This window comes from Petaurus breviceps, unplaced genomic scaffold (assembly GCF_028583685.1).
Source record: "Petaurus breviceps papuanus isolate PSGF00001 unplaced genomic scaffold, PetGlider_PUasm1.0 90721, whole genome shotgun sequence".
In the NCBI taxonomy this organism is placed as follows: Eukaryota; Metazoa; Chordata; class Mammalia; order Diprotodontia; family Petauridae; genus Petaurus; species Petaurus breviceps.
This window is the reverse complement of record NW_027187322.1, coordinates 406048-428092: the sequence shown is the minus strand read 5'-3', so window position 1 is coordinate 428092 and position 22045 is coordinate 406048. Positions and strand designations below refer to the sequence as shown.

Genomic DNA, 22045 nt, shown 5'->3' with positions numbered 1-22045 from the left:
CCTGACTTGCAGCATTTATGGATTTCTGGGGTATAAATGCGTCCATTGAAAATTTAACAATTCTGACCTCTTCTGGCACACTTCTGGGGGCATCCATCTGAGTCTAGAGAAATGAAGAAATGAAAGAGATGTGGAAAAGGTGAATCTGTTGGGACCTGGCACCGAACAAATAAATGAACAAATATGACAGAGAAGTCTGCCGGTGACCCCCCAAGGGAAAGTAGGAGGAGGGATGAGTTTGGTAAGGAAAATGAGCTCGGATTAGGAGAGGTAAGAGTTTGAACTGCCAAGGGTTATAGCATGGGAGGTCACCAGGCAGTACAAATAAATTTGCAAAGTAAAATTAGATTTTAAAATGACATTTTAAAAACAGGCGGTTGGTAATATAGGACTGACTGGACCTCAGAAGGGGGATTAGGACTGGAGACAGAGATTTGAGGGTCATCTGCATAGATATTATTAGAAGTGCGATCTCGCTACTGGGCACAGGTGGACAACTCTGTGGTGGGAGGAAATACCCCTGGTGATACAGACGCTTGGAGCACCTGCAACAAGGAGACACACAGAGGGATTCCAAGGGATTTGAATGACCTCAGGCTGCAGTATCTAGGTTAGCCACTAGGTGGAGATCTAATGCAGCATCTTCCCCCGTCCCACCCTCACCCCCGGCCACATAGAGCCCTAGGGACCAGAGGGGATGCGGAGTTACCATCTCTAAGCTGGAGGCGTGGTTACGTCTCTGCCGCCCCCTGGAACTCTCCTCTGCTCCAATGGGATCCAGGATCCTCCCTCTCGGTGCAGATGCCTACCCAGGCAATAGATCAGTGCAGTCCAACTCGCTCTCCTGAACCCGGGCTTGGTAACGGTCCTGCAGGATGGATAAGCAGCCCCCATCAGCACCTCCCGAGCCTCGCATGTCCAGCTCTAAGCCTCCTATGGGGTTTAGGGCTAGCAGAAACCACTCTGGTCATCATCCTTCCTTCCCCTGCCCCGCTTAGCTCATTCCCACCCTTTCCTCTCCCCTCCTCCCATCCCCTCTTTCCTTTCCACATGGGAAAAAGGAGAGACTCAGATATCAAAGCACTTGCCAAGGGTAAAAGAGCTGATAAGGGAGTCTGAGGCAGGATTCCGACCTGCCTCTCACGATGGGCTCCCTGCCCAAGCTTCTCCGTCTCTGTTGGAAAGCACAGCCATCTCTCCTTCATCTGCCTGACTCCTAATGCCCAAGCCTTCTTGACCAAGCGTTCTGAACTGCTTCTCTGCTTCTCTTCTGTGGGAGAAAAACTACTGGAGAAGGTTGAGTCTACCTTTCACTTCCTTCACTCCCTTTCCTCACACTCTCCTTAACTCTCTACAGTCTGGCTTCTGACCTTATCGTCATCCCCCTGAAACACTTGACTCTCTGTGTATGTCCATCCGTCTCTCTGTCCATCATCCGTCTGTGTCTATCTGTATATGTCTGTTTCACTATTCATCCGTCTTTTTTTTTTTTTTTTGCTTTTTGGAGGGCAATTAGGGTTAAGTGACTTGCCTAAGGTCACACACTAGTTTTTGTGTTAACTGTCTGAGGTCAGATTTGAACTCAGGTTCTCCTGACTCCAGGACCAGTGCTCTATTCATTGCACCACCTAGCCGCCCCTGTCTTTCTATATCTGTTTCTCTGTCTATCTGTCTGTTTGTACCTGTGTCTGTCTTTCTGTCCATTTCTTCCCCATCCCCAAAATTACCCCTCATTACCAGATCAAAAGAATAGCCTTCTCTCTTCTCAGTCCACATCCTCCTGGACCCCTCTGCAGCCTCTGACACTGGTTAATCACACTTCCCCCTCCCCCCCCCACACACACACACACTCTTTTCTCAGTAGGTTTCATGATACTGCTCTCCCCTTTCTCCTCCTCCTCAATCTCCTTTCCTAGGTCTTGGTCCAGGTCACATCTACTCCACAACTCACCTTGGGTGGCCCCCAGGGCCCTGTCATGAATTCTATTCTCCCTCCTCCTCCTTTGATAAGCTGGCTCATCAGCTCTGCAGATTCAATTATCATCTCTTTGCTGATGGTTCTCCAACCTTCTGACTTACCCAGCCCTAGCCTCTCTCCCAGCACACATCTTCAATTGAATGTCTCAGCATATTGCTTCAATTCAACATGTCTACAGTAGAACTCACTCTTTCACTCTACCAAACCCTCCCCTCTTCCTCTCAAGAGCTCCACTACTATCATTCAAAGCAGCCAGCCTGCCAACTTGGACTCCTCACTCTTTCTCATTCTGCTGCCCTACCCTCCTTTCCCCCACATGCAGATCTCCATCCCCTCGTCCCTGGGCTGCTTGTTGTCTTGTCTCTCCCCACTACATCTACCCTCCCCCCAATCGATCTTTCTGACCATGGCACCCTTCCCACCCCTTTTCTACAAACTCTAGTGTTCAAAACTCTTCATAAGCTGCCCCCACTGCACCCCCTTCCCTCCCTTTCCAACCTAATCACACCTTAGTCACCCCAACTGTACCCTTTCATGCACCCACCCAGGCAACATGCCTGGAATTTTCTCCCTACTCATATTTGCCTCCTGACTTGCCTTCATGGTCCAGCTCAAATCCCTCCTTGTAGATGAGAAGCTTTTCCCAATCCCTAATTAGTGCTAGTATCTTCCCTGTGCTGCTCTCTCCAACCTTTCCTGTCTAGGCCTTGTGCGCACCTAGCTGTTGGTATGTTGTCAGTCCCACCCTCCATCAGGGACTTCTCCTTAAGAAGTCTGACAGTCTTTGCCCCAGTGCCTAGGATACAGTGTAAGCTTGATGATTGACTGACTGGTTGAGTCAGAGGGGACAAGGGACTGGCTATATAGCCAGGTGAGTTGGGGAGTAGGGTGTGGGTAGTTGGAAAGGATTGGAGGCAAACTCTTGAATGGGTGGGTAGAGGCTAGAGGCAGGTGGATATAAATGAACGACATGCCAGGCAGGCCTGTCAGGGCAAGGAAGAAAGGTCTGATGCCAAGCAGGAGTTTCCTTGAATTTGCAGGTGGCTGGAGTGTGGTGGGCCTGTCGGCTGGGCAGGCACATTGGGGGTGTAGGTGTGGTGCAAGTACAGGATGTGGAGGGTTTGAGCATTAAGGTGCTTGCTTTTGGTTGATCTGCCTTTTACAAGGAGAAGACACTGCAGGACAGGGTGGACAGGACGGACAGGACACTTTTACCCAACGCAGCTTCACAATCGAGCGTCTTCCTGCGGCTTCTTCTTCTGCCCTCCACCGAGGCACTTGCCTCATGGGAGTTCTCTTTAAAGCCATGGGACCCGTGGCCAGCCCATCAGCCTGGAGTTTAGCATTGGGTAAAGGCTAAGATGAAGTGCAATATTTAATATAAAAGTGACTGAATCAATCTTACATCTAAAACCTCGAGTCCTGTGGGAAAAGGTCCCTTTGTGCAAAGACTATACAGAAGTTGTCTGCTGTGCATTTATTTTGGAGGAAATGATGCTTCCCACATGAACTGTGGCTGCCAAAATTGTCTGAATACTTTTAACCAGTTCCTCCCCACCCCTAATACTATTCTTATCATCAGGCATATTTTAATCCTAAGTCATGAAAGCCCAGCTGACTTGGAGAACCCATTCTAACATGCAATGCAGTTACTCCTATCCATGTATGGGATTGGTTGAAATGCTGGAATAAAACAGTCCTAGAACTAATGGTGAGGAAATGCTTCATTTGGAAAATCTATCTGTAGGGACATAACGTAACCACTGATTTTAATACATCACACAAATACAGCGACCTCCCAAAGAAACAGTAGTTAACCACAGCTATTTTAATTTATTTTAAAAAAAGGTAATGGGAAACTGCCCTTCACCCAGGGACCTCTATTCCTGGGTAACACCAAGGGTAAGATTTTATGCCTCTGTCCTATCTAAAAGTTGTTTGATTGGGGTATGACAAGTGGAGGCATCAGTAGGAATCAAAAGGGCTTTGGGCATTGAACATGATTTCTTAATTGTGATCCATCTTGGATGAAACCAAAAATAAAAGGAAAATGTGTGTAGTGTCTGCACAAGGAAGCAGTTACCCCCACAGAAAGACTCTATTGGGAAAACAAGACTTCTATACACACTAGAGATGGCCTTACATCAATAATCATTAATAGTTAACACTTAGGAAGTTACTGGAACTTTACAAATGTGATCTCATTTGAAACTCATGATCACCCCCGGGAAGTAGGTACCATTATTGTTCTCATTTTACAGATGGAGAAACTGAGTTGCCTAGGGTTACACAGCCAGTGTCTGAGGCTATATATAAACTCAGGTCTTCCTGACTCCAGGCCCAGGACTCTAGCCATACCGGGGATTAACATTCATGTGAGACTGAGGCAGGGCTACCCAGTTTAGCCCCATATTTTTAAACATTTCATGTATATATAAACTGATAATAAGCACCCTGCCAAGGGCAGCAATTGTATGTTAGGAAAATGAACATCCCAGCCTACAGAGACAACCTGGCCTTAGGGCTTGACACCTTAGGGTCCTCCACCAAAATGCTCGACAATATAAAGGAAACTGCCCTGTGGGGCAGGATTACATTTGAAGACCAAATGGGGGGAGTCATGGTTGATTAATGACTGGAAGAAGAGGCTACTCCTTATTCAATTCCAAAAACTGAATCAGGTGGTCTCAGTAATGAGTGTCTGAGGAAAACACCTCTTCTTCCCTTGGAATCCTCATGGGGTTCCACAAGGCAAACTCTACCAAGGATTCAATAACTAATGACTCCAGACTTAGACCTCCTAGACATGTGTAGATTGGCTTCTTGATAGAAAACTGAATCCTTTCTCCCCTTCCTTCCCCCCCCCCCCATGTCCTCCCACCCTAAGATCAGTGTGGTCCTAAAGTCTCCTTAAACTCTTGGACAGAACAATTTTAAAAGGCCCCGAGATGTCTACTCCTTCCCTAAGAAACCAGTACTGATCCCCTGTATCTCTCCTACAAAATGAGAGGAATGAATGTGCTCCCACTGCTACCGTCAGTCAGGTGGCTCATGGGTTTGGGTTTCTGACAGCTGATGAGTCAACTTTCCCACTGTTCTTAGTCATCCATGGGGAACAGAGCCAAATATGACTTTCACCCAGAAGACCTGGCCATTTATTAAATGGTTCTAGGGGAAGGAGGAGTTGAACACAAGATCCTGGCAGCACTTAACATCTTGTCTTGGCAATGAGATTGTCAGCTAAAATATGGATTGAGTGGAGAGTAAATAATGGTGTCTTTGGTGCTGTGGCTGGCATGAGACTATGACAGTCTTTTTGGCCTCAAGGGAGTGGAGAGGAATTTGCATATGTGCTGAGTATTATTTTAAATAGCTGCTAGTCAGCAAACCCAACCAGGGTCAAGTATATGCCACTGCCTCAATAGCTGTGTCCTTAATTTTATTTGTTAAATGAGGGAGAGATCTTTTGCCTACTTGTGTCTGACTTTTGCTTGATTAAACTAATGCTGGCTCAGAAGGCGCTATGCCAGGTTGGGCACAAACGGTCCACATGAACCCCTGGAGTGCAGATGCCTCTAAATCTGCAATGCCACTTCACTCCCAGAGCACAGCCCTTTTCTGATGGGGGCACTCCTCTGCCAACGTCTCCCAAGGTTCACAATCGAGCGTCTTCCTGCGGCTTCTTCTTCTGCCCTCCACCGAGGCACTTGCCTCATGGGAGTTCTCTTTAAAGCAATGGGACCCGTGGCCAGCCCATCAGCCTGGAGCTCTCCACAGCGGAGTCCCAGGGCTTGGCACCTGGCCCCTGGCCCAGCCACCTTCTGAATGCTCTGAAGGCAATTTAAACGCGGGCATGTCCGCGCCCTGGCCCGGCCCGGCCCGGCCCGGCCCGGGGAGACCGAGCATGGCTTCCAGCCCTCCGGCGCTATGCACACACAGATGCAGTGGGGGAGGGCCCAAGCTCTCGGAGGTTTCTTTCCCCAAGGAGCCCCACGTACACATGACACCGAGATTTTCTGCACCTTTTCCTATCGAGGCATTGGAGCGCTTGGGTCCGAGACAGAGCAGACGACGGGAGCCCTGGCTGGACTGAGAAGCGCGTCTTCCTCTCGGCTCGACGGCCCAGGGAGAACCGATTCCTGCCCAGCCTGGGGCATCTACGCCCTCGTGCGCGGCCGGACTCTGAGCTCGCTCCAGCCCGAGGTGACCCGTAAGGTCCGGCTTCCGGAACGTTCCTTACGAGGACCGCCGCTTCCTACCCGGATGGTTTTGCGAAAGCACCCGGCCTTCCTGGGCGGCGGAACCGGAAGCCGTGGCCGGGAGGGCAGCCCTCTCCTTCCCCCCCCTCGCCCCGCCCCGGAAGTCGCAGGGCGGAAGTGTCATGGCGGCGTCGGCGCGCTGGAATCACGTGTGGGTCGGCTCCGAGACCGGGATCTTGAAGGGTGAGCGGGGCCGGGCCTGGGGTTCCAGGGAGGCGGGAGCCGGCTCGGGGCGCGGCGCTCACGTCTGCGCTCTCCCGCCGCAGGCGTGAACCTTGTCCGGAAGCAGGCGGTGAACTTCACGGAGGCGGCGGGCAGGCCGCGGCGCGAGGAGGAAGTGAGCGCGCTGTGCTGGGCGGACGCGGCCGAGAGCCAGGTGAGGACTGGAGCCTGGGGGGGGCGGGGACAGGGGAAGGGGCGGGGCGCCACCGCCTTCACTCCGGCCGCCAGGGCCATGACCCCCGCCCCCACCCCGGGCTCCGGACGCGGCACGACCCTGGAGGCCAACGGAGGAAGCCAGCTGCCCGAAGAGGGGCGCCCCTGGCCGCCCCGGTCTGGCTGTTGTGGGGTTCCACCGGGGAAGAAATTCCCTCCGGGGAGGTTGAGGCCGGGCTGGGGCTTCCCGCCCCTCCTTTGCCTGGGCGGACGGGAGGTGGTGAGGATACCTGGTAACAGTAACACGTGAGATTTTGTAAAGTGACGTCAGTATTGTGCGTGTTATCCCCGTTTTAATTTGAGAAAATTAGGGGGGACTGAGTGAGGGGACCCTTTGAGGGGGACCCGAGCTAAAAGAACCTCAGAGATCCTCCAGGTCACCCCCTCCCACCCGCACTTTACAGATGGGGAAACTGAGGCCTGATGTGGTTAATGAGCACCTTCTCCACTGTCTGGGAGAGACCTTTAAGTCCAGGTCTCGGGCACATGCAGGGCTGAAGTCGGCTAAGGGGCACCCAGCCTCCAAGGAGTAGGAGCCCGTGGTAGTCCGGGTTTGGCCCGAGCTGGTCCTTGAGGTTGATGAGGACAAGGCTGTGGGGTACCATTAAATGGAAAAGCACAGGACTGAGAGAGAGGACCTGACCTCCAGGAACCTTCACAGACTTGAGGTCAGCCTCTCCCCCCACTTTGAGCCTCAGCTTCCCCTTCTGTAAATTGAGAGGTTGGACTAGCTGATCTTTTAAAATAAAATACTTTTCGGTTCTAAATCTGTCAGGAAGATTGTTTTGATGGTTGTGGGAAGGATGGCCTATTTACGTCTGGTGGGAAATGGTGGTGAGAGCTAGGATGGGGTGCTAGGTTAAGAGAAGGGGACAAGATGACGTCCTCATGACCCCAGGCCTCCCTCGGCCTTTCTCTCGATTCTCCTCCTCTGGGATGCTCTTACTGGGTGGTGCTGTGATGCCTGGTGCTTTGAAGCCCACTCTGGCCTCTGGGAGAAAGCTAATCCTGCCAGGATGGAAAGGCCTGCCCACCATCCCCTGTACAGACTGAGTGGGAAAATTCACATTGATTTTGATGTTCCATATAAGTGATTTTATTCTGTAAAGACATTCTTTGTTCTCTGTTATAAATTACCTAAGCCTCTTTTTCTCTGAGTATAGAAGCTCATGAGTTCAAAAGTTCAGCCTCCCTGTCTGCATTTGGACTCTTAAGCTTTTCCATAACCTCTGTCAGTTAAGGAAAAACTTATATCACATTCGCTACAAGGTTTGAATGTTGTCTTTGAGAAGCAGTCTAGCTGACCTTGTCCCATCTTTAACCCTGTATTTGTTCATTAAAAAGGTGGTTTTATCCAATCCCCAGGTGCCAGTGAGTATACATGCCTGGGTCTGTATCAGTGACCTCAGGATGCGACTGGGGCCCGTATATTCACAAAAGCCTCTCAGAGACTGAGAAAGATGGGCTTCACCCCTTGTGTGCCCCTTTAATGTAGCCAGTTGTGATTCCTTACCCCCTGTAGTCCTGGACAGCTAGGATGTTTGTTCTTTCCTGTGTTCTGTGCTTATAAAAGTGAGAGCCAGCTTCAATTTTGTATCTTTGACTTGAGACTGAAGCAGGCTATTGACCTGTTTTCTTGTCTGGTAGCCCCCATACTAATGAACCACACTCTTGCTTGGAGGAATGTACCTTAGTTTACCTTTTTGTTAAATTTCACAGAAGCAATCAACCACAAGTACTTATTGATTACTTACTATATCCCAGACCCTGTGCTGGGTGCCGGGAACATAAATACAAATAATAAATACAATAATGATAATGATTAGAGTTTTACAGCATAATCACTACATTGGGAGTTGGAGCTGGCATTTACAGAATGCTTTAAAGGTCGAAAAGTACTTTACATAAAGTAGTTATGGTTCGAGGTTGTCTAGGACAGTGTGGTTGGGGAGTCAGGACAGCCAGGTGGTCAGTCCTCAAGGTGATAAGTGTGTGTGTTTCCAGCAGCATTTTGAGCTGCTCTTCCATTGTGGAGGGAAGCCCTGACCTGTGTTGTGCCCCCATTCACAAAATCAGGCCCGGTATTCACATTATACGTTCAAGTTGTTTATGTGCACTGGTCATGGGTGTTTGTGAAGTCAGGAACTCTGTCTCTCTCAGCATGACTTTATGCACAGCAATTCTGCATACAGTAGGTGCTTAAATAGGAAGTCCCAAGATTCAGAGCCCCAGAAGGAAACCTGGGGAAATGTCTGTCCAGGTGAATTGAATTGAATCCAATCCAAGTCTTCCCGCCCCCCCCCAGATTCTAATCGGCTGTGCCAACGGGACTGTGAAATCCTTTAGCACAGAGGAGGGCAAGTTCTTGAAGAGTCGTTGCTGTCCAGGAGGAGAAGGGACTTTTCGGGGACTTGCAAAGCATGATGGGTAAGGGTCCCAAACTACTACCCTTTTTTCCCCTCTTCTTCCCCAATCCTGGCTCTAGTCTGGGCAATCTCTTCTTCTCCTGCCAGCTTTGAGTTCAATAACCCGCCAGCAGATCTGGCCCTGGGCTCCCTTGCCTGGCACTCCAGGTACTCTGATTAGCTCCTGACCACATATGGCTATGGGGGTATGCCCTGGGAGCCCTTCTTAGAACTGGGCCAGGAAAAAGGTGAGCTTGCACGGTGGGATGAGGCACAGCAGAACTCCTTCCTCTGAGGGCTGCACTTCATCTGTCACCTGTTTCTACCCTCACTCTCCTCCACTCCCCTCTGTCTGCAGCTGCCTCATCACTTGTGTGGAGTCTGGAACTCTCCGAGTCTGGCCCCAGGACTGTTCTGAACACGTAAGGCTTTTCTCTTCCTTTATCTAGGAAAGTGGTCTTGGTGGTGGTTGCTGGGCTCGTGTTCTGTTTGTTAGAAGCAAATGTCCAGATGTTCAAACAGAAATAAAGGACACATGAAGCTCAGAATCGCCGTTATTTGTGGAATTTGTAAATGATTTTAAATTGTGAAATTTGATTAACTTCAAAGAGTAGCAGCGCAGTCATTTAGGGGGCTCTGTTTCCCCTTCTGCACATGCTTTTCTTCAGTACATTTTCAGGGTTCTGTTGTTTTTTCTCATCATGGACATTATCATCATCGCCATTTCATGTGCATTTGTTTTTTTAATTAAGTCTCTGCCACCTCATTTGTCTTTCTCTATTTCTTTGTGTTCTTCACAGTTCACTTCTTAAATGCAGTAATCATAAACAACAGTTTGTCCAGTCATTCCCCACTTGTTGGACATGTGGATCATCTCCAGTTTTTACTGTCATGGATGCTGCTGCTATGAATGTTTCTGCAAAGATAGATCCTTTTATGCCTAACTTGAGATAAAGCCATGTTTCTTTCCCGAAATGGTCTAACAGGTGCTCTCCATCAGCCTCGTTGCAGTGAACTTGTTTCTCTTTTTAAAATAGAATTTAATTTTTTCCATTTAACAAAAATCTCCCCTTTCCCCAATTAGGAGGAAGGGGGCATTAAGAATCCTTGTCACAAATAAGCAAAAATAGATTGCACAAAAATACTTTTTTGCATCTTGAGTCCATCCCCTCTTGGTCAGGAGATGAACAGCTGATTTCATAGGTCCTCAGGGATTTTGTGGTTTGTCAGTCATTGTATCAATCAGTTTTTTAAGCCTTGCAAAGTTATTTTTTCTGTGTAGTACAGTTTATGATTATTTAAATCGTTCTTCTGACTCTCCTTATTTCATTCCATCTCCCATTCTCAGAAGTCTTCCCAGGCTTCTCTAAAACTGTCCATTTCATCATGTGTAAAGGCACAGTAGTATTCCATTATATCCATATAGTGTAATTTATTAAGCCATTTCATTCCCCAGTTGATGGACATCTCCTTAGTTTCCAATTCTTTGTCACCACAAAAAGAGCTGCTGTCAATGTTTTTGACATGGGTTCTTTTCCTCTTTCTTTGATCTCTTTGTTTCTGAGTGTGTGCAAAGTTCTTTTTTTTTCTTTTTTCTTTTTGGAGGGGGGAAGGTAGGACAATTGGGGTTAAGTGACTTGCCCAAGGTCACGTGCCTAGTTTTTGTATTAAGTGTCTGAGGCTGGATTTGAACTCAGGTCCTCCTGACTCCAGACCCGGTGCTCTATTCACTGCGACACCTAGCTGCTCCAGAAGGATTTTTGTTTCCTTTCTTTTTGGAGTGGGGAATGCAGGGCAGTTGGGGTTAAGTGACTTGCCTAAGGTCCCATGGCTAGTAAGTGTTAAGTGTCTGAGGCCAGATTTGAACTTGGGTCCTCCTGACTCCAGGGCCGGTGCTCTATTCACTGTGCCACCTAGCCGTTCCGTGTGTGCAGTGTTCTATGACTTAGGGAAAAGAGTTCCAAATTCTTTTCCCGAAGGGCTGGTCTAATCCATGTGAAGTTTTTTTCCCACAATCTTTGAGAGTTTGTGGGGAGGGCTAGCAGCAGGAGAGAAGACTTTTGGCTGGCTTTGGAGGTGGGAGTAAGACTGGACCCCACAGTATTTTTTTTTAAATTTTTTTTGTTTTTTGGAGGGCAGTTGGGGTTAAGTAACTTGCCCAAGGTCACATGGCTAGGGGTGTGTGTGTGTGTGTGTGTGTGTGTGTGTGTGTGTGTGTGTGTGTCTGTGTGTGTGTCTGTGTCTGTGTCTGTGTGTGGTGTCTGAGGCTGGATCCAAACTCAGGTCTTCCTGGCTCCAGGGCTGGCGCTCTACTCACTGTGCCACCTAGCCACCCCACACCCCACAGTATTTGAAGGTGGAACAGACCTCAATCCAGCTTGCTCATTCTGTAGAGCAGGAAAGGAACCCAGAGAGAGGACAAGACTTTCCCTCATCACGGTGACATTTAGTGGCAGTTTAGGACCCAGGTCCTTGGATTCTCAACCCAAACTTGAATGAAACTACAGCCTTCTCCCACCAACTGCCCTTTTGTATTAGGAAGTTTGCAGTCATTGAAGATGGGGCCTCTGCATTGGGGAGTATGCAGTTATCCTGCCCTGTGTTCTGTGAGCTCTGGGCTCCCTTTGGGGAGCCATGATACCAGGAGGAGTTATCTCTTGCCTTCCTCTGCTTTCCTTTCTGTCACAGATCACAGAGCTCAGTGTGGGTCCAGGTGTGTGCAGGATGCGCCAAGACCCTGATCAACCCCACATAGTGGCCACAGGTGGAAAGGAAAATTCACTGAAAGTCTGGGACCTGCAGACAGCATCCCAGGAACCCATATTCAAAGCCAAGAATGTGAGTGATGGAGTCTGGGCAGGATGCTCGGGGCGGGGGGGGGGGCTCATAGAAGTATCTGGAGGGAGGGTCACTGCTGGCCAACCCAGTGGACAACACAGACCCTGTGTCTGCTTCCTAGGTCCGCAATGACTGGCTGAATCTCCGGGTTCCCATCTGGGACCAGGACATCCAGTTCCTGCCAGGGTCACAGAAGATTGTCACATGCACTGGACATCACCAGGTAAGACATTGCCTTGATGCAAGAGCTAGCCCAGATGGTCTCTTATATTCTCCAGCACTTCTGCTGGCCCTCACTGCTGCTCACCTAGCAGTCTAGCTCTTCATCTCTCAATCAAGCAACACGCATTTATTAAACTCCTACTGTTTGCCAGGCACTGTGCTAAATCGGGGATACAAGTACCAAAAATGTACCAGTTAGGGAGGGAAGACACCAGTTGGGAGAATCAGAGACTTCCTGTTGGTTGATTCCAGACTTGGAGAATGGCCATGCCAGTACACTGAGATTGGAGGTGGAGAGTTGGGCACCACTTTGGAGAGGCCTGGTTAGTAGGGGCTAGGTTTAAAAGGCAAACAGAGGCTTCAGTGTGATTCTTGAGGCTATAGGGAGTCCTGGGTGAGGCCCCTGCTTGGGCAGAAGTATTTTGGTGGCTAAGGGAGGAATGACTAGGGAGAGACAGAAGGCCCATGAGGATTCCTCTTAGGGTGATGGTGCAGGTGAGAGAAGGGGTCAGATGGGAGACATGGCGGGAACATAGAAAGGGCAGTGTTGGGAGATGTGTGGGGGGAGGAGTGTGGAGTCCAGGGCAAACCTGGAGTTGTGAGCATTAGGGTTAGGGTTGTTACTGATTATTATTACTGGTTACTAATGCTCAATGTCAAGCACTGGCATTAGGGTAAGGGTTTTTTTAAGGCAATGCCTTTGGGGAAAATAGGGGATTTTGGAAGAGGAGAGAGTAATTTAAATAAAGGATAACGTGTTGTTTTGAACACTTCAAGTTGGAAATATCTTTGCCTGTCCAGTTAGAAATTCACACTAGGTAGTTTTTGAGAGACTGAAGGACAAGGTCAGCATGGAGATAAAACCTACAGTGGGAGGAACCTTTCAGCCTTTCTTGTCCCACTTCCTCCGCAGTGTTAAGGGGCTTGCCCATGCCCACACATCTAGTGTGAGAGGAAGGATTTGAACTCTGGTCCTTGACATCAGAGTCATTGTATGACATGGCTTTCTTCATCAAGATTCCCTGGCTTCTCTTAAACCCTGAATTCCTTCATCTGCTTGAATGTGAGTTTGCATAAAGAAGCTGCTAAGCCCCTTACACTGAAGCAGGTCTTTATTGTTTATAACTCTTGGTTTTACGTCACCTGTATTGCACCCTGGCCCTTATAACAAAGAATAGCCAACAAAGCCTGAGCTGATCCCTGAACCCAGATGATCTGTGTAGTATTTGAAACCCTAAACTCTCACTTGGTACTGGAGTTGGGATGGGAAAGTGTCTTCCGTTATTTCTTCTTTGGAGCCAAGCTTGGTTTTTTTATAATTCTCCAGTGTCCTGTTTTGTGGTTCCTGGCTGTGGGCCTGACTCTGCATCAGCCCATAGAAGTCTTGCTATGCTTCTGTGCATCCATCACATGCTCATTTCACTCCATTCATGGGCTGGAGTGTGTTGGGCCATTCCACTGTCAGTAGTCATCGACTTGGATGAGGAGCCTTTGTTTTTGTCAGTGACCACCTTGGGTGGAGCAGTCTCTGGGTCCAGGAGGATGTAGTGTTCTTCTCTACGCCCAGGGAACCAGCTTTCTTCCGGCTCCGACTATTCCTTTTTGTCGTCTTCGTCAGTGTGCAGCCTGGGAAGTTAAACTTCGAGGGGTTTGGTCTGCATTTCTCCTTCCTCATTAACTTGGAGCATTCTTTGCTATGGTTGTGAATGGCTGGCAATTTTTTTGTGAGCCTTGTCACCTTCTTTGAAGTACTTATCTATCGGGAATGGCTTCTGGTCTATTTCTTTTTTTTAAATAAGTATTTTTTGAAATTAAGTTGTTCCCCTATTACTCTCCTTCTCCAGGTACAAATGCTAGGACAAAACAAATGGAAATTGGGCTGGGCAGGCATGGCCCAAAATCCTGCTAGCTAGCATTTGGATAGTGCTTTAATGTTGTCAAAATGCTGTACAGATGTTTGATCCTCGCAGCCCTGGGGAGGTGGGTATTTTATTATCCCCATTTTAAAGATGAGCAAAGTGGGGCAGCTAGGTGGCCCAGTGAATAGAGCACTGACTCTGGAGTCAGGAGGACCTAAATTCAAATCCGACCTCAGACACTTGACACACTAGCTGTATGACCTTGGGCACGTCACTTAACCCCAATTTCCTTGCCTTCCCTCTTCCCCCAAAAAAATAAAGATGAGGAAAGTGAGGCAGGAGTTAGATGACTTGCTCAGGGTCACACAGGCAGTACATATCTATGACTGGATTTAAACTCAGGTCTTCTTGCCTCCCAGCCCAGTGCTGTATCCACTGTGCTGCCTCCAACCATTTCTCTGCATTTTAAATTCAACTTACCTCAGGTGAGTGGTGTGTTTCATCTTCATTCTTTTGGAGTAGTAGTTCATTATTACATTGATTAGAATTCTAAAATCTTTCAGTTGTTTTTACCGGTAATGTTCTTTTGGATTTTTCTAGTTCTGCTCAGTTTGTAAAGGCCTTCCCAGTTTCCTCCAAAACTGGTCTGTTATTATCATTTCATACATGGTATCTTTTATGACTTTTTGGAGTCAGTTTCTTTAACTATTTCCCTCTATTTTCCAATTCTTAGCTGCCATGAAGAGTTTCTGTAAATATTTTTTGTACATATAAAACCTTTTCCTTTCTCTTTAACTTCTTTGGGATATAGGACTAGTAGTGGTATAGCTAGTTTGAAGAGTATACACAGTTTGCTTTCCCCAATAGATAGATCATTTCACAGTTCCACTAATAATGAACACATGCCTGTTTTCCCATGGCCCCTCAAACATGTCACCTTTTTTCATCTTTGTCGCTCTGATAGGTTTGAGGTAGAACTTCAGAGTTGCTTTAATTTACATTTCTCCAGTTACTAGTGATTTCAGACTTTTCATTTTTCAAATGCTTTATTAACTTCTGATTTACATCATTTGTTTACACCAGATTTTGAGTTACAAATTTTCTCCCTGTTTTTCCCCTACCCACCACCCCAAAATAGCAGTCCCACAGGATATCCCCTCCTCCGATCTGCTCTCTCCCATATCTTCTCCCATACCCCCTTCAACTTTTCCAGTGGGGCACGGTGGATCTCTATGCCCCAGTGCCTGTATATCTTATTACCCAATTACATGTAAAATAGTATTAATAATAATAATAATAATAATAATATATATATATATATATATATTTTTTTAAACATTTGATTTTAAAACTTTGAATTCCAGACTCATTCCCTTCCTCCCTTGTCACCCACCCTTACTGGGAAGATAAGTAGTTCAGTATAGGTTGCACATGTGTGGCTAATGAAAAACAATAACATAGTACATATATTGTAAAAGACTGACTATATTTCCCTCCCTCCTATCCGACCATCCACTTGTTCTATTCTCTACTTTGATCCCGTCTCTTTTCACAAGTGGGTGCTTCCAACTTCCCTCCCCCCCAGCCTGCCCTCCCTTCCATCACCCCCCCCTCTCATCCCCTTCCCCCCTACTCTCCTGTAGGGTGAGATACCCTATTTAGTGTGTATGTCATTCCTTCCCAAGCCAAATTCAGTGAGAATAAGGTTGACCCATTCCCTTTTGCCTTCCTATTCTTCCCCTTCATTGTAACCATTTTCCCTTGCTTCTTCTGTATGATAGTTTACCTTATTATGTCTTTCCCCATCTCCTCTCATTATATTCCTCTCTCACCTCTTAATTTCACCTTTTAAGTATCATCCCTTCCTATTAAATTGGTCCTGTGCCCTCTATGTATACATGTAAACATATATATACATACATTCACATATGTAATCGTACGCCGGTATATCCTCTGATATAGACATATATATTTCTATTCCCTTCAACTATTTTCATATTGAGAAAAGTTTCATCAGTTAAAATTATTGTTTTTCCATGTAGGAATATAAATAGTTCAACTTTATTAAGTTCCTTATGATTTCTTTTCCCTGTTTACCTTCTCGTGCTTCCATTGCTTTGTATCTGAATGTCAAATTTTCTATTCAACTCTCGTCTTTTCATCGAAAATGCTTGAAAGTCCTCTATTCCACTGAAGATTTCAGACTTTTCAAAGGTATGATTGTTCACAACTTGGATTTCTTGCTTAGAAAAAATGCCTGTTCCTATCTAGAAGGATTTTTACTTGGTTACCTGTTTCTCTTCTAAATGTTACATTAACTTCTGTTAAAATTGTCATTTTGTGTGATCTCTTCTTGGTTATGAAATCTATTTGTACATCTGAAAGGTCTTTCTTCCTTTCTCCTAATTTGTTTGTGTGTTTTTTTTTTTTATCTGATTTTTTAAATAGCAAGACCATGGACCTATTTGGAATTTATCCTCTTGAGGGGCTTACTAACCCTAATTTCTGCTGTGAAGTTTTCCCAGCAGTTTCTGTCACATATTGAGTCTTTTCCCCCATTAACTGGTGTCTCAGGGTTTATCAAGCACTGTGCTGTTGCATTTGTTTATCTCATGTGTTTGACTTACCCCTTTTTTTAAACCAGTACCAAATCATTTTAGTGATTACTGCTTTGTCATGTGGCTGAGATCTGATACTGATGGACCACCTTCCTTTCCTTGTTTCAAAAATTATCCTTGAAATTTTTGACTTTTTGTTCTTCTGCATTAACTTTAATATTTTGGGGGAGGTGTTATTGCGACAGCAAGCATTGCTACTATGATGTTAAATAGTATCATTAAGAACAGGCATCCTTGCCTTAGGAGTTAGGTGAATAGAGTGCCAGGCCTGGAGTCAAAGAGGACCTGAGTTCAAATTTGGCCTCAGGCATTTGCTAGCTAGGTAAAGTAACTTAACCCTATTTGTCTCAGTTTCTTCATCTGTAAAATGAGGTGGAGAAGGAAATGGTAAAACACTCCAGTATCTCTGCCAAGAAAACCCCCAATGGGGTCAGGAAGAGTTGGACAGGACTAATGAGTTAAACGATAACAAATCCTTGCTTTACCCCTGATCTTCTGGAAAGGCCCCTGACTTTTCTACATTACATATATTTGCTCTTAAATTTAAATACTATTTATTATGTTAGGAAAGTCCATTTATTTCTATAGTTTTTACAGTCTTTTACATGAGTATTGGATTTAGGGCATCTGTGGATATAATCATATGGTATTTGTTGCTGTATTTTTATCTTTTTTTTTTTTCAGTTACATGTGAAAACTATTTTTAACATTTATTTTTAAAAATTTTGAGTTCCAAATTTTCTCCCTCTTTCCTCTAGCCCTTCCCTAGGATGGCAAGCCATTTCACACAGGTTACACACACAACCTTCACAGCCTATTTCCCTGTTAGTCATGTTGTAAAAGAAAACACAAACAGCATCCCCCCTCCAAAAATAAGAGTTTTCTTAAAGAGCCCGCTTCAGTCCGCGTCCAGACTCCATCGGCTCTTCTCTGGAGGTGGGGAGCGTTTCTCATCGTGACTTCTTTGGAATTGTCCTGGATCATTGTGTTGCTGAGGAGAGCGAAGTCATTCTCACGGGATCACTGTATGGGATCGCTGTGACTGAGTGCACTGATCTCCTGGTTCTTCGAATCTCACTTGGCAGCATCTCCTCTAAGTCTTTCTGAGAGAATCCTACTCATCATTTTTTATAGCAAAATAGTAATCCCTCACAATCATATACTCCAGCTTGTTCAGCCATTCCAATTGATGGTCACCCCCAGTGTCTGATTCTTTGCCACCACAGAAAGAGCTGTTATCAATACTTTTGTACATACAGGTGCCATACTTTTGTAAAAAAAAAATCCTTTGGGGTACAGATCTACTAGTGGGATTACTGGGTCAAAGGGTATACACAAATTTGTCCTTTGGCATAGTTCCAGATTGCTCTCCAGAATGGTTCTATCAGTTCACCAGCAGTGCATTAGTATCCCAGTTTTCTCATGTCCTTTCCAACATTTATCATTTTCCTTTTCTGTCATACCCCGTCTGGTAGGTGAGTTTTGGTACCTCAGAGTTGTTTTAATTTGCATTTCTTTAAATCAATACTGATTAGAGCGGTTTTTTTTATGACTATAGAGAGCTTTGATTTCTTCATCTGAAAACTACCTGTTCATGTATTTTGACCATTTATCAGAGAATGACGTGTTCTTAAAATTTGACTCAGTCCTCTGTATATTTGAGAAATGAGGCCCTCTTCAGAGAAACTTGCTATAAACATTTTTCCTCAGTGTTCTGCTTTCTAATCCTGGTTTTGTTTATGTAAAAGCTTTTTAATTGAACGTAATAGAAATTATCCATTTGATATCCTGTAATGCCCTCTTACCTCATTTGGTCATAAACTCTTCCATTATGCACAGGTCTCACAGCTACATTATTCCAAGCCTCCCTAATTTGCTTGTATCATCACCCTTTATGGCTTAAACTATGTACCCATTTTGACTTTATCTTGGTATGTGATGTGAGATGTTGGTCTATACCTAGTTTTTGCCTGTTTTCCCAGCAATTTTTGTCAAAGAATGAGTTTTTAATCCCAAAAGTTTAGGTTTTGGGGTTTATCAAACTGTTATGGTAATTTACCATAATTTTGCCTTTTATACCTAATCTGTTCCAGTCATCCATCACTCTCTTTCTTGGCCAATACTAGATTGTTTTGATGATTACCACATTATAATACAGTTTGTTATATTATGAACATGGCTTATTCTATTAATAGTCTTTCATATGTTGAACCACTGCACTGAACTACATTGTCAATATAAACCCAGCCTGGTCAGAGTGTATGATCTTTCTGGTCCAGTATAGCCTACGTGGAGTTCATGACACACACAAAAAAGGCAAAGCCTGAGGTTTTGTACTAGGCCCTTTCACTAAGCAGATCAGTGTTTCCTTGTCTCTGGGGCCACTGCCTCTTGAGAATGAACCAGGTGGGTTGGTGATCCTCTACCTGAAGCCAGCTCCAGCTTTTACCGACCCTGAAGACACGTGGGCCCTCTGCTTTCTGCCTTCTGGTTCATGATTGAGCTGGGGGTGCTTTGTTCATGAGAACACATGTTCTTCTCTGTTCTCACTCTGAACTTGCCCTTGTGACACTGAAGGCCTTCCACAGTCTGGCCTCTCTCTAGCTGCCTGAGAACAGTGCATTCTGGTTTTCTGACTCAGACCCTCCTCTCTAGGCTGGTTAGACCCGATACTCAACCCATTTCTTATTCCTTGATCAGATCCACCATGGACTGGCCCCATCTCTTCCCCCAGAACTCAAAGCTTTCTGGCTGCCACTTTGCAGGCCACAAAGTTGTGCCCCACCTGAGAAATGGTCAAAAGATATGAACAGGTAGTTTTCAGATGAAGAAATTAAACCTATCTGTAGTCTTGTGAAAAAATGCTCTAAATCACTGTTGATTAGAGAAATGCAAATTAAAACAACCAAGGTACCAACATCACACCTGTCAGATTGGCTAGCATGATGAAACAGGAAAATGATAAATGTTGGAGATGGGGGAAAACTGGAACTCTAATGCATTGTTGTTGCAGTTGTGAACTGATCCAGCCATTCTGGGAGAACAATTTGGAACTATGTCCGAAGGGCTATAAAACTGCATACCCTTTGATCCAGCAATACTTTCTGTATTAGGTCTGTATCCCAAACAGATCATAAAAATGGGAAAAGGACCCACATGTACAAAAGTATTTATAGCAAATCTTTTTTGTGGTAGCCAAGATTGGAAATTGAAGGGATGTCTATCAATTGGGGAATGGAAGAACAAGTTGTGGTACATGAATTTTAGATTTTAGAGGATTTTAGAAAAACCTGGAAAGACTTACATGAACTGATCGAGAGGGAAGTGAGCAGGACCAGAACTCTGTGCACAGTTAACAGCCACATTGTTCGATGATAGACTTTAGTAGATTTATCTCTTCTTTGCAATACAGTGATCTTAGACAATTCCAAAAGACTCATGATAGAAAATGCTGTCCACATCCAGAGAAAGAACTGTGGAGTCTGAATGCAAGTGAAAGCATACTATCCCCGCCCCCCCCTTCATAGCCTGTATCAGATCGCATGCCTTCTGGCGGGTAAGGGCTCAAAATCTTATAAAAGGGAATATTGAAAACTGTAAATAAAAAAAACAGTTTGGTTCACTGCCCACTTTCTGACTGATGATGGACAACTGGCATTGAAGTCACAGATGTGTGGTTATATAGATTCTGGGTCCTCAGAGGATCCTGGAGATGATAGGATTGGAACAACTTTTTCCCAGCCCCATTTACAGATACCCAGAGACGAAGGCTTTTGCTCAGAGACACATGGTAGCTGTGTCTCAGGGTTGAGGTCTGTAGCCTTGTCCTTCCCACTACTTCCAAGTCCAGTGCTCTTTCTACTTCACACTGTGTTAATATCCTAATTTCCTTCCAGGTCCGAGTGTATGACCCAGCCTCCCCACAGAGGCGGCCTGTGCTGGAAACCACCTATGGAGAGTATCCCCTGATGGCAGTGACCCTCACTCCAGGGGGCAAGTGAGTGATGGGGGTGAGGACATTGGTGGGCTCTGTGGATGAAGCAGATTTCGAAGATCAGCTCATGTCAATCCCTGCCTGCCCTCTTGTTTTCTTTCCACAGCTCTGTGGTAGTGGGGAACACCCATGGGCAGCTAGCAGAAATTGACCTTCGACAAGGTGAGTTGGGAGGGGCCCAGGGGGGAGACTGAGGCTGAGGTGAGACCAGGCTGCAGCAGCTCCTTGGCCTTTCCTGATCTCTCCCCAGGGCGCTTGGTGTGCTGCTTAAAGGGTCTGGCAGGCAGTGTTCGGGGGCTTCAGTGCCATCCCACTCAGCCCATTCTTGCCTCCTGTGGCCTGGACCGAGTTCTGCGGGTACATCGACTTCAGGCCCCTAGAGGACTGGAGCACAAGGTGATACCCCCCCCCCCCATCCCACTCCTCACCTGGACTTCTGCCACCAAGTCCCCGTTCTGTGCTGCCCATCCATACCTTCCCTGGCTTATGGGGTGGGGGAGGAAGAGATCAGGGAGTCCTTCCCATTTTCAGTCTCATCCCCTAACTCTCTCCTCCAGGTCTATCTCAAGTCACGGCTGAACTGTCTCCTCTTGTCAGGGAGGGACAACTGGGAGGTGAGAAGCACATGGTTGTCTGGTGGGTACCGGGTGCCAGTAGGAAACGTGGTGCTGCAGGGCCAGGCGGCCCTTGGAGGGCTCAGGAAGGTTCTGACCTCAGTTGAGGACCTTTGGTGTGTGCTGAGGGGAGAGGCAGATCAGGTTGTGGAGGGAGCAGCCGCCCTGGGCCCAGTCAGGAACCAGACTGGTGACTGGACACGGCCCTTTGCCTCTCTCTGCCTCAGCTTCCTCAGCTGTAAAATAGGGCTAATGACATTCTGTCCCTCCCTAGGTTATTGTGAGGATAAGGTGAGCATCTGGCATGTAGTAGTTGCTTAACATTTGTTCTCCTCAACTTCCCCTGGCCTTGGTTTCCTCGTTTGTAAAATGAGGGCATTAGACTAGAAGGCTTCTGAGTTCCCTTCCAGCTGCAAGCTACAATCTTAAGAGTCATAGCTGTCATGAAACCAGATCTGGATCTGCCTGATCAGCTCATCCCAGAGGAAATAGAGACCCAAAAGGAGAGGCTAACGTAGGCCAGGCCTCCCACGCAGCCAGGGTGGCAGGTCTGGGGCACCTTCCCATAATCTCCCCGCTCCCACAGAGGGCAAACCCCAACCCTTTGCCTTTCGCTCACCAGGATGAGCCCAGAGATCCTGCCCCGGGCCTCTCTGAAGAAACCGAGACTGATGAGTTGTGGGATTCACTGGAGCCCGTGGTTGCTGGGGCCAAGAAGAGACAGAGGCCTCTGGGGACCCAGGCTGGGGGAAAGAAGAAGCAACAGGCCTTGGGTGGCCCCTCACCCCTGCCCCCCCTTTGTAAATAAAGACGTTAACCACCC

General features: G+C 46.6%; 1 protein-coding gene across 1 annotated transcript; it reads left to right on the top strand.

The window, feature by feature from the left end:
* Nucleotides 1-5234: 5234 nt before the first annotated feature.
* Nucleotides 5235-22044, top strand: WDR74 (WD repeat domain 74). Its single transcript, XM_069066176.1, is given in 12 exon segments — nt 5235-6328; nt 6330-6420; nt 6504-6613; nt 8978-9099; nt 9436-9499; nt 11766-11915; nt 12037-12138; nt 20511-20611; nt 20715-20770; nt 20859-21004; nt 21166-21222; nt 21845-22044. Coding segments are annotated over 12 exon segments (1608 nt in total). The 5' UTR covers nt 5235-5905; the 3' UTR covers nt 22031-22044.
* Nucleotide 22045: the final 1 nt, after the last annotated feature.